At 40.3% G+C, this 17,466-nt stretch overlaps 3 protein-coding genes across 4 annotated transcripts; 1 reads left to right on the top strand and 2 right to left on the bottom strand.

The window, feature by feature from the left end:
• Positions 1-876: 876 nt before the first annotated feature.
• On the bottom strand, positions 877-4,441 carry Got2 (glutamate oxaloacetate transaminase 2). The gene is made up of 4 exons (XM_002052184.3): positions 4,069-4,441; positions 2,195-2,354; positions 1,784-2,134; positions 877-1,727 (listed from the first exon to the last, which is right to left on the bottom strand). The coding sequence occupies exons 1-4, from the start codon at positions 4,254-4,256 to the stop codon at positions 1,032-1,034; spliced, it is 1,395 nt and encodes a 464-aa protein (XP_002052220.2). The 5' UTR covers positions 4,257-4,441; the 3' UTR covers positions 877-1,031.
• A 178-nt stretch (positions 4,442-4,619) lies between these two features.
• Positions 4,620-5,280, top strand: Npc2a (Niemann-Pick type C-2a). Its single transcript, XM_002052183.4, has one exon. The coding sequence runs from the start codon at positions 4,734-4,736 to the stop codon at positions 5,184-5,186; it is 453 nt and encodes a 150-aa protein (XP_002052219.1). The 5' UTR covers positions 4,620-4,733; the 3' UTR covers positions 5,187-5,280.
• A 3,949-nt stretch (positions 5,281-9,229) lies between these two features.
• LOC6628352 (neural cell adhesion molecule 2) lies at positions 9,230-16,814 on the bottom strand. 2 transcript variants are annotated; one of them, XM_032438380.2, is made up of 7 exons: positions 16,125-16,814; positions 14,302-14,544; positions 14,093-14,209; positions 13,170-13,301; positions 12,953-13,105; positions 11,000-11,488; positions 9,230-10,119 (listed from the first exon to the last, which is right to left on the bottom strand). In XM_032438380.2, the coding sequence occupies exons 1-7, from the start codon at positions 16,180-16,182 to the stop codon at positions 9,923-9,925; spliced, it is 1,389 nt and encodes a 462-aa protein (XP_032294271.1). In that variant the 5' UTR covers positions 16,183-16,814; the 3' UTR covers positions 9,230-9,922. The 2 variants fall into 2 exon arrangements, with proteins under 2 accessions (XP_032294271.1, XP_032294270.1); XM_032438379.2 differs by having other exon boundaries at positions 9,231-10,119; positions 14,302-14,547; positions 16,125-16,813.
• Between the last annotated feature and the right edge of the window lie 652 nt (positions 16,815-17,466).

The following is a 17,466-nucleotide window of genomic DNA, read 5'->3' on the forward strand; positions in this document are numbered from 1 at the left end:
CGGAGATATGTCGTTTTTGAACGACATAACTCCGCGCGGAGCTATTACCCAAGATCTTAAAAAAAAATCATCGAAAAAGTTTCGATATTCGCACCCACCTCGATTTTGAAAAAAATCGTGATGATTTGGAAGGTCTTATCATATCCGCGGGGAGTTATGTCGTTTTGGAACGTCATATCTCCCGCGCGGAAAATCTTCGAAAAAGTTTCGATTTTCGCACCGACCTCGATCTCCTCCGCGCGGAGTTATGTTGTTTTTGAACGACATATCTCCGAACGGAGCTATTACCCGAGATATTAAAAAAAAAATCATCGAAAAAGTTCCGATTTTCGCACCGACCTCGATCTCCTCCGCGCGGAGATATGTCGTTCCAAAACGACATAACTCCGCGCGGAGCTATTACCCGAGATATTAAAAAAAAAATCATCGACAAAGCTTCGATTTTCGCACCGACCTCGATTTTGAAAAAAAATCCTTGCCATTTTGTCGATTTGGATCCAAATTTTGAATTAAGCACTTATGATAAAAAGGAACTTAAATAGCATTACAGAAAAAAGTCGCAATAACCATGCTGTTAAAAATATATTAAATCAATGTAATCAGATATAGCTTTTGGCATAAGCCCAATCGAGTGCTTTAAAATTGTGACTTCGTTGATCGACTTCTGGTATGGACGTTTATCATGGGTAAAAAATAGATTGAGTCTAAAAATGAAAATGTATCTCAATAGTGGAAGTATAACTGCCCTATCAAACGATCGTATTAATGGCATTTTATCTTATTATAATTGTCTGCCATATCAAGAAAAAGAATTTGTTCGATCATGAATAACTGAAGGTATTTTACATGGCTGATTTGGTTATGGAGGGAGCTATATAAACTATAAAATGCTTTATTTCAAAGGCAGATATTTTTCGTATGTACAGGATAGGTGTAAGGCAATTGTTGTAACTAATTAACTGCAAGAAGTAGCTATAAATGCGTACAAAAGCAAATAAAGGGCTTCATAACGATCTGTCCACTAGCATTATTTATTTGGTCACCTTATGTATGCTCTCGGCCAGGTACTCGACGTTCTTGCTTGTGACGCCAGCCATGGAAATGCGGCCATCCTTCGTAAGGTAGACGCTGTGATTTTTGATCAGGCTGTCGACCTGCTCAGGCGTGAGGCCTGTAAAGCAGAACATGCCAATCTGGTTGACAATGTGCTCCCAGTTGTGCGTGGAGCCCAGTTTCTCGAGATTGCTCTTCAGTTTTGAGCGCACGTCGATGATGCGATCTGCCATGCATTTAACATCCTTTAGCCATTGGCTGCGCAAGTCAGCGCTATTGAGAATTTCGGCGGCAATGCGTGCTCCATGAATTGGAGGATTGGAGTACAGAGCGCGAATAAGGATCTTGATCTGTGATAAACAGCGTGCTGCCTCCTGCTCATCGGCACAGATGACGGAGTATGTGCCGGCACGCTCGCCGTACAGACCCATGTTCTTGGCGAAGCTTTGCGCCAGGCAGAAGTCGTGACCATCTGCCTCAAAGATGCGCACCGCCTGAGCATCGCCATCGACGTTGCCGGTAGCAAAGCCCTGATAGGCCATGTCAAAGAATGGATAAAGGTTGCGCTGCTTGAATAGCTGAGAGAGTTCACGCCATTGCTCCGTGCTGGGATCCACGCCCGTTGGATTGTGGGCGCATGCATGCAGCAGCACAATCGACGTTTCAGGGATTTTCTATTAAAGAATAAAAAATTTGAATAAAAGCACAATGTGATGCTACGATACCTCACCTTCAGATCCTCAACCATGCCGCCAAAGTCCAGATTGCAGTTCTTTGGGTTGTAGTAGCGATAGCGCTTGACCGGCAGACCAGAGTGCTCGAAAATGGGCACGTGGTTACCCCACGAGGGCGTCGGCAGGTAGATTTCCCGATTTCCCTGCCAGAACTTGCTCAAAAAGGCACCGCCCACACGTAACGCGCCAGTCCCGCTGATCGCCTGTGTTGTGGCATTGTGCTTGGCCTTCAGGCGCTGCGATTGCTCGCCCAACGCCAGCTCGATCGCCTTGTTGTAGAAATCGGGCAGACCAATGATTGTGGCATACTCCTTGTCCAGGGCGCGACCCACCAGACGTTTCTCGGCCTGACAGCAGAAATCTGACAATTAACTATCTAATCGAGAAAGCAACCAATCCGCACTTACCTCACGCACGCTGGGCAACACAAAGGGCTTTGTGTTGTCGTCCCGATAGGCACCGGCTCCCAGATTGATCTTCTTGGGATTTGTATCCTTCTTGAAGGCCTCCGTGACACCCAAAATGGCATCGGGTGGACCCATTTTTACGTCGGAGAACCATGTCGATCTAATATTTGAGAAAAATACTGGAGTTAATATAATTGAAAATATAGCTTCATTTAACTAATTGGGAATCAAAGATCAAAATTCTAGAATAGATAGAATCTTTAAATTCCATTTTTTGTTGCCATCTCTTTAAGATTTGCGTCTGATCTAGATTCTTACTATCATCTTTATATTAGATTTCGATAAGCTAAATATTGCAATTATAAGGGTATTTAATCTTCGGCATTCGTGAAGATTATATTTTGGTTGTTCATTGCCCCCAGGGTAATTTTATTTGCACTCTCGATTTTCACAGACGGCCGTTTCCTGAACTTATCGACGAATTAATAAATTATCTTACCTATTCCACTTCACAAAAAAAAAAGTTTGATTAGTAAAATAATAAAAAAAAAGCAAACCAATACCAACGCGGTTAAGTTTGAAAGTCAAGTGTGGGTAAATATTTGTGACCTTTCAAACCCCTCTATGTGGACGATTTAACAGTGTTGCACATTTCGCTTATCGCACTTTGGTGTAAATAAGCCTTATTATTGTTCATCTCAGATTAACACGGGATTGACACTGGCCTACACATTTCAGCCCAGAGATAACGCATTGATTTCCTTCTTAGTATAAAACTTGTTTTTGTATTTTCTCTCAAAAATATATGCAGATATATATCATATTAATTATTTACGAAACGTGCAGGTGTTCCTATTAGCCTATTAGAAAAGTTTCTGTGAATGAAATTCAATCAAATTCAATGAAAACAAAGTTGCGGGGGGGGGGGGGGGGGGGGGGGGGGTGGTGGTGTACATATTTTACACCAGAATATAATAGGAAAATTTACTAAGGATATTAATAAAGTACCTTTTTTTACACACGCATAGGGTATTAATACTAGGGATATTAATAAAGTACATTTTTAAAATACTCAGCGTATAAATACTAGGGATATTAATAAAATACATTTTTAAAATACGCATAGGAATAACGCTTTAAATGTTCTGTATTTGAATGTATTTGTACTTCTAGTACTTACTTAATTTTTTATTCATGAGCATTTGGAAAAAAGATTATGAAAACCAATTATTTTGAAACAATATATTGTTAAAAAGCAACGTATTATCTTGTTACAAGTGTACCATTAGATTAAGTACCTATTTTGGTACATTTGTACATGTGGCAACCGTGCCTACAAATGCAGGGAAAGCATGGATTTTGATAATATAAACAATAAAGCGTATATCTTTATACATAATGTATATACATACATATGAACCCACATTATTATAACGCAGAGATAAAACACTGGAGAATAGTTTAGATTTCATACCAATACATGCACAAGTAGACTTTTTAACATCTATATGTATAAAAATACATATGTAAAATTGTAATATTTAAATACAAACATACACATATATAGACGGTTGCGTGTCGTTTTGTCGTTTGCATCACACATATACATGGATATGTACAGAGGTACCTACATACATATGTGACATAATATAAATTCGAGGCAAACAAACACTAAATAATCCAGCGGGGCACACACACAGGCAGCACTCTCTCTCGCACACACGCACACTAACACATAGGCAAGTAGAACGCATAGACCGGCATTTGCGATGACCTTGGCAAATGACACTGCATCGCTTTCTGACGTGTAATGGAGCGCAACAACAACTATAACAAAAACAACAAGAGGGAAAACAACGAAGATTGAGACTTACTTGCAACGTAAAACGGCTGGTGAATTAATGACGACTCGGTTTGCTGTCAATATGCTTCGTTTACAAATCTGCGACATGTTTAAAAATATTTGGAAGTAGTATTTTATGGAAATAACTGAAATGCCGCCAAAATGCTGCGTCGACTGCGGCCAAAGTGAATCTAACCAAGCGGTGCCAACTGGAATCATTAGCAGAAGCTTTTAGCTAGTGATGTGCAAGAACGAAACGAAAACATCGAAAAGATATTAACACAAATGTTAAACAGTGATGAATAGCAGCGAATTATTTGTGCGACTGTTATATTGACAAAATTTCAAAAATAATGTTTTTAATTTTTGTAGCAAAGTAAATTTTCTTATTAGGCTCTGATAAGCAGAATTGACATTGCCTATTAGAATGTTACAGTTCAAACGAAGGCCTGTTAACTAACAGAGGTGAACCAAAAAGCTTTTTCGCCAATATATTGTTTTGCAATCGGCTTCGATATGTATCGATAGAAAAGCTGCCAACTGCGTGAGGCGCGCAGCTGATTTTGGCTTTTGCCTCTGTTTCTTTCTTGTCATATTTCAGTTGTAGCCAAGGCATTGTCGAGAAAAACATATAAATCTACTACGTTCAGTGTCGTATCGCCTGATCTTTTAATTGAATTAAACAAAATAAGCGACATGTTCAAGTTGTGCGTGCTTATCTCGTCGCTGCTCTTGGCGATGCAGCTTGGAAAAGCTCTCGAATTCCAAGATTGCGGCTCAAAGACTGGCAAATTCACCCAAGTCACACTCGAGGGCTGTGATACCACAAAGGCGGAATGTGTGCTACGAAGAAATACGAATGTGTCAATATCAATAGATTTTGCATTGGCCGAAACGGCATCAGCCGTAAAAACGGTCGTACATGGCAAGATCTTGGGCATTGAAATGCCCTTTCCGCTAAACAATCCAAACGCATGCCTTAACAGTGGCCTAAAATGCCCGTTAGATAAGAACGAGGCTTACAGATATACAGCTACGCTGCCCGTGCTCAAGAGCTACCCAAAGGTCTCGGTGCTCGTCAAATGGGAGCTGCAGGACCAGAACAGTGTGGATATCGTGTGCGTTGAAATACCCGCCAAGATACAATGATCAGCTTGATACCATCGAAAACTGTTAAATTCGCAATAACCGAGCTCTTATTGTCAATCTAATTTAAAATAAAGAAAATAAAATTAACCTTAAACGATTTTGTTTGTTGAGAGAGAGCGCGAGCGCTACATGTATTTCCGACGCTTGACATTGCTCTCATTTGCTCTCATTTACTCTCATTTACGCTCATTTGCTCTCATTTGCTTTTATTGCCTTTTCCGCTATTCGCGCTACGTTGATAAATGGAGGTGAACAAACCGAAAGTACTTTGGGCCTCCAATTGACTGCTTATTTTTTTGGCTCTGCAGATTCAAATCATTTTCTAAAAGCGCATTTTCCTTATCCACATTTTTGTCAATTGATATACGTACATGTGTATGTGTCTGTCTGTGTGAGTATGTGCTGAATGACTGATGGATGATCAACGTACGTATGTATGTGTATGTATGTATGTATGTAATGTAAGTGCAAGCTAAGACGTGCTTTTTCGTCCGATTGGACTCTTTGAGCTACGTTGATCTATCAGATCAGAAAAGCGTGGGTAAAATATCAGAAAAAATAAGAAGCAACAACTATACTTACAAGTTAGTAAGGTAAAAAAAAAATGCTGCTGATTAAGAAGAAACGAAAAGCCAAAAATCAGCTAAAAGAAGCTTCATCGGACTATTATATCATATAACTATTCTGGGTCAAGGGTATTTGATTATCGGCATGCCGAAGAAAGCTTTGCTTGCTTTGTTTAAATAAAGTTTACTAATATAAATATATGCCGTGCAGGTGGGTAGCAGGTGGGCAACGACTGACTCAACTCAACTCAACTGACTGAGATAAACGATTCCAATTCCGATTCCGAGCATTCCGGACTAACATAGCTTTCCAATCACCCTTAGATCGCCTTTTGACTCAAGTCCAGAGTTTGATGTTGCTTTAGCAGTCCGAACAAGCATTTCTTTGTGCGATAATTCGATTATGACTAAGAAAGTATGAAAATAACACTGACTCAAGCTTAACTGAGTATTCGTGTTGAGCAAGTCAGCATACAGACATATGTATAGATATCCATGTACGGCTCTTAGGCTAGGTTAAGGCAGTTTTTCAGTCGATTCACTTGGTATCTGTTAGATCCACAAGGAAATAGTACGACAATATCAGCAGGTGTTGTTCGAGGGAGTTAGGTGTCCGGCAAGGTCGTATCTAGCCGAGACAGCTTTGTGGAGTGTCTTCTACAGCGAGTTGGTATCCAATTGGACACAATTCTCTTCGGATTGAGAGCTTGCGGCTTATGTTTTGTATATTCATGTTAACTTATCGCAGAGATTTTGTGAGTTGAGCTTAATCTGAATTGATATTGTAAATTTATTTGAGCACAATAAAAAGTTAAATTATTGGAAAAACATCCACATCAAGCACAAAGTTAGTTTGACACCTTTCTAATGTGAGCAGCGATCTCTCTGACTCGCCCAATGGGCGTCAGGTCAGGTCAGACAGCATACCAGGACATTCCCATTCCGGACGAACTGTTCCAGCACGCCGCTGCCGGCAAATTCCTGACCACATTTGCCGATGTTCTGCCGATGATGCACCTGCTCGACAGCTGGGCACGCATGTGGAATATTTAGCGAAATGCCTCAAAGTTTCCTGGCGGTCTCATTGCACACTGCGACGTGGCAAGGCCCTTGCAGCCTGGATAGTTGGCAGGCACCTCCGCTCATCCTGGCAGATGCCGTTTTCCTGGAGCTTGTGATTGATAAAAGACATTGACTTTTATAATACTTTTTAATATGTACAGGCCATAATTAGTTTTTGGATATATTTTGCAAATGCATGTTACAGGCTGAAGGGAAGCATAGGCAACCCCATAAAGTATACATATATATTCTTGATCAGCATTAAAAGCCGGATCGATGTAGCCATGTTCATCTGTCTGTCCGCCAGTTTGTATACAAAAATGAGTCGATCTCGGAAAAGATCTAAAGACTTGAAGTCTCTGCGCAGAACGAGTTAGATAATCGATAACTTAGCCCGTTTTTAAGAAATCGATCAAAATCGATAAACGTAAGAGCTGGAGTCATCAAATTTGGCACGTTACTTCTAGAATAGAGTGTACAAATCATGTATATTTCATTTTCTGAGCTGGGCACAAATTAACTTTTTGGCTTGGTTTAATTAAAACGAGTTCAACAAGAAACAGACGGCAGACAGTGGGAAAATGTCCATAGTTTGACCTTACAATAATCTGAATTTTATTGAAATTAATCATACGGTAAGGCTCAATATGTACGATATTAATCATACGATAAGGCTCAATATGTACGATATTCGTGGTCTGCGGTCGTTATTGTCATGATTATTGCCGGAACATTTTTAATGCGGTTTAATTTGTTTGTATGTAAAATGTTGGCAAAATGTTATTGAAAGCATCGTGTGTGAAATAACTGTGATTAAAATGAAATTAAATTAAAATTAATTACATTTTGTTTACCTTTTATCAATGCACCTGTGCCTGGGCCAACTCTCCTTTATGTTGCATCGACAACACCTGGACTTATGTCAGGGCTGGCATATACAAATTAAGAACTATCTGTTGAAAGGAATTTTAATGCTTATTTTTTTATACGATGCAATTGATGAAATGACAAAAGAGATATGAATCGAGGTTTACTTAACAAATGAGCGAAATTCCAGATTCCAGCTTAGATTTCGCTAACACCTGAAAGAAGCTCACAGATGCATTCTGATAAAAGGCAAAGAGAAATTTAAAGTAGTTAAAATTGTTTTTGAACTTTTATAATTGACCCAATTAACAATTATTAATTAATACAACAGTTTCTTAGCCTCCCTTGTCTAGTTATAAGTTAGCCCGGGCCAAGGCGGGCCCCTAGGCCCCTAGTATATATATATATATATATATATATATGCACTTTACGAGATCAGTTAATCATTTTGGTGCCTTTTAGAGGTAGATGTTCAGTTTGAACTTCAGCTATTTGCAACTTTCTAATGCATGCGAAAACCAACAAGAAGAAATACTATTTAATCAGATGGGGCGACAAACTGTATTTGATTTGCGACATGACCGAAATTGCTTTTCAGAAAATCATCATTAAATACAGAAACACATCTTCTGGGCACGGATAGCTGCTCGTGCAGTGGCTTTATTGAAATTCAATTTGATGGACATCAACCTGAACGTATTGGTTGGCGGTTGCAGCTCCTGGCGCTGCTCATCGACTCATTAAATATTAATTGTAAATTTTAATTAAAATAAACCGTTGCTACAACGGCAGGAAGTCGATGCTGGCCAAGCACACTATTTGACGCTGATGGCCAGAGTAATATTGTTTACAGATTTTCCACATTTTCCCCCCAGACACAAGTACCAACAATTCTGGGCTCGTGTCCAACTGCAAGGATTATCAATAAAAACCATTAATTGCCAGGCAAACTCAGCTCATGAGCTGGCATGGTAATCGTATATAATGCAAAATAATCAAATGACAAAGTCCTTCGATGTCCTTCAGAACAACTACAATATGTCCTGCATAATTATTCTACACGCCGAGCAGCGAATGTCCCCATTTCGGTCTTTATAGTCCGATCCTCATCAAATTTTCGTGGCCTTTCAATTTGTGTGTATATATATACATATATATATACTAATTCGATAGATTTTACCATTTGAAAAAAGTGACCTCTATCTCTATTTAGTTCATGTTAGGGTCCTCAGGCTTTATAGATGATATGATGAGGCTGCATTGTCACGTGGGCAGTCGGTAGACTCTGGGGCGCCTCCTATGCCGTGCTTGTCCTCCGTTGAACCCAAATTGTTGGTGATCAGAAAGGATGCATCCATAAGTCTTGCAAGTCGCGCGACAATCAATCTGACCCAGGCCTGCGTCAAGGAAGGCAGGAGACTGATCGGCCGATATGAAACTGGGCTTGTAAATATTCATATTCTTTGTTAAAATGTCGAAAAACTCAGAACGACCTGGAATACACTTACCCTTAAGACTTTATTTAAATTGAGTAAATAATACAAACGCGCTTTACACATTTAACTGTTTTTATTTCCGTATTCCATATTATTCATATCCCCTTAACATCTATATGGTTTTTTTTTTTGCATTTTAGTTTATTTTATTTTATTTTTTACTTGTATTTTCCATTTAATTAGGCCTATAAGAATTCACATTTATTATTGATTTGCTATGTCATTTATTTCGTTTTTCTTTTCTTTCAACAACATTCATTTGTTTTTTTTTTTTTTCAATTTTTATTTCGTATTATTTTTATTTGTTTTTTTTTTTTTTCTTTTGTTGGACTTTTGTAAAATTCATCAAAGTGAGTTGGGAAGATCTTAGCTTATCCTATATGAATGGTTTGTTTCGCATAAACAACATTGATGTAGAGTGAGGCTTTGACATTGAACGAGTATATTGAAGAGTTGACAATGCATATGTACTATGTATTTATATATGCATACCGTTGGATTGCCCTTGAACGATGTCTCCGAATTACAAATGCAACTAAACTACATTGATAACAGAGCAGAAGATTGGCAGCGAAATTGGCAATGGTTGAACATAGTTATTATAAGTATAAAGCATTCTCCATGCGGATAAGTGGATTGCACAAAAAGTCTATCACAGAAGATACACATAAACACAAGGTACCAAAATTTAGCAACAATAACAACATTAACTTAGACTCAAATGGACTTGATGCAGATGCGTTAACTAACGCCAAATTAAAGCCAGCCCCAAGAACGACACCAGCACCTGGCAGCCCCATCCTTGCGGATTCCAGTTGGGAGCCGTTGCTGTGGCAAAAGTCTTCACGCTGCTCCAATCGCTGAGTCCGGCCAAGTTGCGCGAGGCGGCCCGCACCAAATAGGTCGTATTCCCCTCCAGATGGGGAATAATGAAACGATGACCTGCAGGAGTAGTTTTTGTAAATAGCTCGAAAGCAAAGCTTAGCGACAGCTAGAGCTCTACTTGGTTCTATGAATTAATAAACAAAATAATATAAATAATTGGTTTCCATGCTATTCATTACTGAAGGCTATTGCCCGGCCTTGCCCGGACCATTTTTACACGCTTGCATATGCTAACTTTGACTGTCAATTTCTTCCCTCCGTTGGATTTTGTGAAAAGTGTGAAACACATGTCAAAGGAATTTTCTTGAAGATCTTGAAAAACTGTTTTTTAGCCCGAACATGGTTCCGCGTTTTTTCCACACTTGCGGGTGGAAAGTCTTTTTTCACTAAAGTAAAAACTTCAGTTTTCCAGATTTCAGAAAGAAATCTATTTATTTAAGAGTTCGATTGCGTTCTGACTGAAGGAGTTTGATAGGGACAATATTTGTTTGTTTTTGTGAGCGTAGAACTAGGCAGCTAGGAGAGTATTATGAGATGTCGCCTCAGACAAAAGTGTTAAAATTGCTTGGCCACACCCACTTGAGGGCGGGCGAGTGGGAAATGCAATGTCTGCCCGAGTCTTAAGGCTAGAGTAGCCAACTTTGACAGAAGGTTATTTATGAGCTGCTCCAAGGATGAGGCACAAAATGCGAATAGCAAAAATCAATATTTGCCAGTTACACAGTTTGAAGGTCGTGCCTTGGCCCTTACAGTTTTAGAGTAGACAACCAAAATTTCAAGAAGCTACTTTTCGACTAATTAGTTAGATAATTAGACTGATGAAAGAGTATTGCGTCGTCGGTGCCAGCTGCCTAAGTTTTCTCTCTGTTTCTGTTTCCGCTGTTAAATTAAAACGAAATAAAATGAAAAACAAATGTGAACGGAATGTATAACCTACCACGATGGAAGGAGAAATCCCGCTGTTTGGCTTGACTCCAATTGCCGGCGCTGAATTTGAAATCGTTTTCGCTCATGTAGGCAACGCGATACCCATAGATTTGCATCTCGTCGGAGACGTTGGTCATGCGCGGCGTACGCAGGTCCAGCTCGAAGCCGTCGGGAAAGAGACGCTTAAGCTGAAAGCGCGTCGGTCCGATTGGCTTGGCGCCGGGACGCAGCTTGATGATACGCTCCAGCATGCCCAGCGGATTGGCCACCTTGCATTTGTAGTCCCCAAACTGGCTGGCATTGCGTATATACAGCTGCAACGTGGCGCCGTAGTCGGCCATAAAGATGCGATGATTGAAGCCCACAATACCTTTGCCATTGTGCAGCCAGGTAAACGATGGCGGCGGCTCGCCCATTGCATCGCAGCTCAGGTTAACGGAGCCGCCCACGTAAGCGTACTGCACCGGCAGCGTTTCGTTGTAAAACCATTGAGGCTTGTCTGCAATAATGGTCAAAGGATGTTAGAGAAGGTGTGTGGGGTTGTGTACCCCCCTCCCCCCCCCCCCCCCCCCCTTAGACCGGCATAACTGTTCAACCGGCCGTGCTTGATCACAGCTGCACACAAGACAGATAGACAGATAGATGGATAGATAGAGGAGGAGCAGAAGGACTTGGAAGCGGGCGCATGGCTAAACCTATGCACTTTGTCGTTGTCTTAAAAAAATGCCCCATCGGTTATGCTTTTTTGCCTGCAACGTGGCGACTTGCATCTATTTAACCGAAGCTGAATCCCAGCCGGCAGCCCGCGCCGGCTCCATTCAGGCGCAAACTGATGACACATTTCACCATTTGTGTGTCGTGTTGTCCTTGTCGACGTCATTGCAGGGGCTCATTGAAGTTTATTGCCCAGGAAATGCAAACATATATATTGCAGATTTGCAGCATTCCAACTTGCCTCCAACTGGCTGCTGTTTGCTTTTGGGGTAGCCCTTTCAGCAGTGGGTCAATAAGGCGGAACGGGTTCGGGCAGCTAACTCTCACCAGGACTCCGGCCATGGTCGACAGTCATTAGTGAAATTTTGATGGTAATGGCAACTCAATCGCAGGGGGTCGAGATGCTGGTGGGAACGTGGTTGGGTAGGGGGACACCGGCTCGGCTCGTGTTAGTTTGCCCAGAGAGCAGATTTTGCCCCATTGGCCATGTTAGGCGAGGCATGTTAATTCGAAACTGTTTAAGCTGCCAGCTTCTCAGAGTCGTGAGTCCTTTGAAGAGTCTAACATTCGGAGTCACATACAAATCGACATAAGGACGGGCCTTTGAGTCAATTGTATATTGGGACATTCACATTGTTTCTTTATCAATATGGACAGCATTTGAAAATTAATGGAATCTAATAGAAAACCCTGAGGGAGAGACAGAGATAAAGAGAGAGAGAGAGAGAAAGAGGTAATTCTTAACTAAGCTTTTCCTTTATTCTTTGAGAACTAAAGAAAACTAGATTTTTGACAGTGAAATTCTATTTAAAGTGCAGCTGATAACAAAATGTCAATAAATGCTCCAGCAGAAGAAACATAATTTAAGTTGTGAGCTCTTAAAGCAGGATTAATTCAAACTTATTTCAAGCTCAAGCTGGGATTGTTTTAAAGGCTATGTTAGTTTTGTTTCAAGGTGAAATGGGACTGGTTTAAGTATTGGCTCTCTTAAGTTTTGATCTTATTTTAAGAGTCATTAAGACTTGATTCAATGCTATTCCGTTCTCAAATGCAGCGTAACAAAGCTGACAAACGCAACAAGCAAAGCTTGTTTCAAGTCTTTATACTTGATAAAAAAATTTCATACTTGAATCAAGTATTTCCGGGCTTACTTGATTCAAGTACGAAATTCTTGATTGGAGGCTGACAAGTGTGCACCGTTGCTCAATGGAGCCTGTGTCTGGAATTGTTTTGTTTGCTCGGCACTTACGTTGAATCCTCAAGAGTATCGTTATTTGATCAGAGTCCGAAAATGTGGGCGTGATTCGCATGGCGCGACACGTATATTCGCCGGCATCGGATTGGCTCACGTTCCTGATGAACAGTCCGTCGGAGAGGCGTTTGTGCTTCGTTGAGTTCACAGCTAAACGGCGAAATGAGATATGGTTTTAGCCAAATTCGCACCTTTGCTGTGCTTGATAACTAACTGTTAATATATTCGCCGTTGTGCAGCCAGGAGACCTCCGGCACGGGCTGCCCGTTCACAAAACAGTTGACCATGGCATCGCGTCCCTCGCGCACCGATTGCACCAGCTCCGTCTTGTCAAACGAAATCTTTTCTGTTCGCCAATTGAGTAAATTTATAATATATGGCTCATAATTAATTTATGATACATACAACATGACACAATTCCAATTTATTGCATATTTAATTCAATTTCTTTTATACTTTCCCCAAATATGAATATAGTCAAAACTCTTCCTATAAGGCGAACGCCCTCCCACTTGGCCTCATATATTAGGCGAACACTCCTCTTGAGCGGACAGTACGCCCTATATTTTCCAATAGCAATCCACAATAAACGAGGATTTTCATTGGATCCGACTTGTCTGCAACACCCACAATGTAAGCTCTTCTCTTGCCGCTGGCTCATAGATATTAATATATGCCTTTCCGATATCAAATGTTTTTTCATGAATATATTTAACATTTGAGTGCATCTATCGAAGAGAGGCGTACTTCTGACGTTTATTTATTTATTCCCTTTACAGTCAAATCTTAATGTAACTGGCATTCCTAGGTCCCCTCTGCAGACTTCTGAGACCTATTTGCGCCAAGCAAAGTCCTTATCCGTGCCTTGGGGCGAAGCGTTCCTTCTTTCTCTGGGAATTCGTTAGTTATTGCAAATTTCGACCAGTAATGCTCTAATTTAGTCTAGGGCAAACTGGCCTACTTAATCTAAGCTTATGTCAGATGTAGTCCCATGCCCATCCCATGCTAAGGCTTGGAATGATTGCTCCATGGAGCAGCTAATTATGCAGTCAGGGAAAACAACTTTATCTCTGAGCATATTTTGTAAGTATAAACAAATATTTCTTTGAGATTTCCATGATTCGGTCTTGAACTTACGATTTACGAGTAGCTCAAAGGACTTTCTTGCTTCCCGTGCTGCCGATGAATCCATTTCGCAAGTCCAGTTACCCTTGTCGTCCAATGAAATGTGCTCGAAGACCAGGGCGAGTAAGCCTAAGAAGGATCAGTTGGACATTGGCTAGCTCTCTGCATGGACATCTGGCGGGCTCTCTCTTTAGAGATTTCCATAGCACCTCGACACTTACCCGTCTTCTTTTCGATGTGGACGCGTCCCTTGGTGTTTTCACGGGTCTGGCCCCTGGGATCACGCCACTTGGTGTCGATGTCCTTTTGTACTGTTTTGCAGAAGATGATGAAGGAGTCATTTACAAAATGGGTTATCGACGGCGTCGACGGCGTCAGCGTGAGGGGCGCCGACGGCTGCCGGGGCAGAGTGTCACCCACGGCGGCGGAGGAGCTCTCCAGCTCCCCGACTCCAAGGACTGCAGCTGCTGTAGAAATTGTTGAATGTATTGAATTTATCATATTTTCTATAATTTGGCTGAAACAGCAGCTGCCAATATCTGAGGCTGCCAATATCGCAGGCGACGCGAAGGAAAGAAACCATATTCTATGCACAATTTCACAACAAGATGGGAACTTAACTCATAAAGATTCGAATAAAAGTGGGACAACATTTTTATATGTTTTTACATAGATTTGATTAGCGCCCGACTAGCAGATACCCTATTCCCAGCGTCGAGTCGCCTAAACAAAATATTCACAATTTACTCAATACGTTTCATGTTTTCCGCTTATTCCCCTTACAAACTAGTTTAAGCTTTAATCAACATGCTTTCAAAGTCCATATATATATTCTCTATTTGGTGCATCGTATGTTACACACAGATACAACATTTCTCAAATTTTTGCCTATATTTTTACTTTTGGCATTAATTATTTAATCGTTACAGGGCATCGCTTAGTCGTGCACTCCCCATCTGAGCACTCCTGCTTCTCATGCTCAGCTGAGCTTTTGTGAAAAATTCCTTTTGCTGCCAGAATTTTGCATGGCTTGAAATTTGCAATATGCTAATTCATTCTCATGGAAGTGCATTAATTGTTGAGGCACGCCCATTAAAAATTACCAAATTTTGTAGAAAAATCATCGATGATTTTCTCAAAATAAAAATATGTTAGTAAACTCCTTTAAAGATGGATCTAAAAATATTTCAGCTGGCAGTCAGAAAACATCTCTTGCCTTAAAGTTTTCAGAAATTGTTTTTAAGTCCAAGCTCTATCACATTTAGTGCAAAATATCTGAATTTAAGTTTGAATATAATGAAATTGACAATTTTTTAACTTAAAACAGCATAAATAAATAAATAAAATGTGGGTGGCAAAGTGCTAATTGTCATTTTGTTAGATTTCATTTGAGAGAAAACAAAATGTTTAAAAATTTCTTAAATTTCGACAATTTATTCTCAAAGAACTTTTCGATCAAAAATTAAATTAATTAAATTTATTTGCAGACTGTAAACGTTTTTGACTTCGATTTATGCTTCAAACAAAATCGATTTAAATTATTTTTGAGGCAGGAAAGTTTATGAAAAAATAAAAGATATAAATGTCTGTGTTTCTTAAGTTCTGCATTTGTCAAGGCTAGATTAATATCTTGTATTATCTTTTATGTGTTGCCTATATTTAGCCTATATGCATATCATATCACGATTTTACGTGCGCATTTATTCTTTTATTTTGTGAATGATAGCACATAAAATCGACAATTGTAAATAGCTGCTGGGTTTGACCCGGCAACCTTTCGCTTGTTGGTCCGACACTCTGGCACCTAAGCCCCACAGGCTGACGTCACGTTCGCGCATTTTTGGCTGCTTTTTATTTGATGTTTTTCATAAAAAAAAAAAACATTTAACGCTATTTTGCCCCATGTGTATCTGTGTATCTTGTATCTGACATTCGTCCTGAAAGAAAACTTCTGCTCGGATCTCTATCGAATGCAAACTTAAGCAAAAAATATTTATGTTTCTGACAACATTTGGCTTAAATTAGGTAAGGCAGCATTTCTTACCATTTCTTGCCAACTGAAGCAGGCAGCAAAATAATATGAAAATATCCATTATACACATGTAAATAGTTTCTATTTTATTCGGCTGTGATCCTTTCAATTCGATTGCCGCGATACGACGTAATCCTGCGTATAACTTAAACTGCACAGCTTGTTTTTTTGTTTGGTAATTAACTAATTACGGCTCACGTTTGGCGCACTTTACTCTTGGGTCGACAGGAGCCGCAATTGTCGGACCTGCAACACTTTCACTTTGGAGCAGACGCGCGCGGATGACATCATCGCCAGGAAGAAGGACCGGGACATGGTTGCCATCATGATGACATATTTCTATGGCTTGCGATATTTTGGTTATAATTCTCTTTTTGTTTTAGGCACAGCACAGATGGGATATCCTGCACATATCCTTGCTAATTGTTACGCGTTTTGTGTTTGGCTCTTGTCGGTTTCGTCCTTTTAACGCATTACGTGCTAGGCTCGCGCTACGTTTGGCTGGGCTTTCGCGTTACGTGATCCATTGCAGGCGAGCGCCAAAAATGGACTGAAACTCAAACGGCTTGACGACAGGACATGCTGCTCGGGCGCACGAGCCAACACACGGACTTCACGGTGACTTCAGCTGTAATTTGCTTACACTTGATTTCGCTAGCTGGCGCGTTCAAATCAGTGCAAAATCACAATATATACTGGAGGACATTTTGGCTCTTGTGGAATCCTTTATTTTCGTCACTTCGTGGCCAACTTGTCGTCCTTCAGAAGGCAACACGCAACTTTATTCACAGTCGAAGCAGTTTATTCGGCACTCGCAACATATTGCTCAACATTATGCCAAATCTCGATTTGTTGCCAGGGGAATGGCTAATTTGAGCTTGCGGCAGGAGAGCGTAGCAAAGTCACAGAGCTTTTTTTATATAGGACAGCCATAACAGATAACCATAATCCAAATGTTTACCAGGCTTCACCACGCGTTGCCGTATAACACCCAAGCTTAAGCTTCAATTCCTATAAAAGACTTTACCACACTTTGTCGTATAACAGCCAAGCTTAAGCTTAAATTCCTATAAAAGTTATGACAGGAAAGTATCAAAGGAACATACAAGTCTGTGTTGCTGCCTTCACTCACTAGGTGGCGCCTTAAATGTTCCGCTGTTAAAAATCATAACATTAGGCGCATGTAAGGCCACAACAATTTCCATTGCATACTTTTTGGCTGCTCAGTATTTAGATATTCGACTGCTGCCAAATAAAAAAAACTGTTTACTAAGCATCGCGAAATTTGTATACCCTTTCTACTTCACTTTTATGTAGCAATAACATTTTTACCGTACATCTATATAGGCTATAT

Source organism: Drosophila virilis, chromosome 4, assembly GCF_030788295.1.
Source record: "Drosophila virilis strain 15010-1051.87 chromosome 4, Dvir_AGI_RSII-ME, whole genome shotgun sequence".
NCBI classification, from domain to species: domain Eukaryota; kingdom Metazoa; phylum Arthropoda; class Insecta; order Diptera; family Drosophilidae; genus Drosophila; species Drosophila virilis.

What these genes read in the sequence shown, in the direction of transcription:
- Got2 (XM_002052184.3), bottom strand. Translation starts at nt 4,256, where the DNA reads ATGATTCCAGTTGGCACCGCTTGGTTAGATTCACTTTGGCCGCAGTCG. An exon ending in CCAGCCGTTTTACGTTGCAA is followed by an intron (nt 2,355 to 4,068) that starts GTAAGTCTCAAT and finishes CTCAAATATTAG; the next exon opens with ATCGACATGGTTCTCCGACG. An exon ending in GCATGGTTGAGGATCTGAAG is followed by an intron (nt 1,728 to 1,783) that starts GTGAGGTATCGT and finishes ATTCTTTAATAG; the next exon opens with AAAATCCCTGAAACGTCGAT.
- Npc2a (XM_002052183.4), top strand. Translation starts at nt 4,734, where the DNA reads ATGTTCAAGTTGTGCGTGCTTATCTCGTCGCTGCTCTTGGCGATGCAG.
- LOC6628352 (XM_032438379.2), bottom strand. Translation starts at nt 16,182, where the DNA reads ATGTGTATAATGGATATTTTCATATTATTTTGCTGCCTGCTTCAGTTG. An exon ending in CCACATCGAAAAGAAGACGG is followed by an intron (nt 14,210 to 14,301) that starts GTAAGTGTCGAG and finishes GATCCTTCTTAG; the next exon opens with GCTTACTCGCCCTGGTCTTC. An exon ending in CAACGGCGAATATATTAACA is followed by an intron (nt 13,106 to 13,169) that starts GTTAGTTATCAA and finishes TTCGCCGTTTAG; the next exon opens with CTGTGAACTCAACGAAGCAC.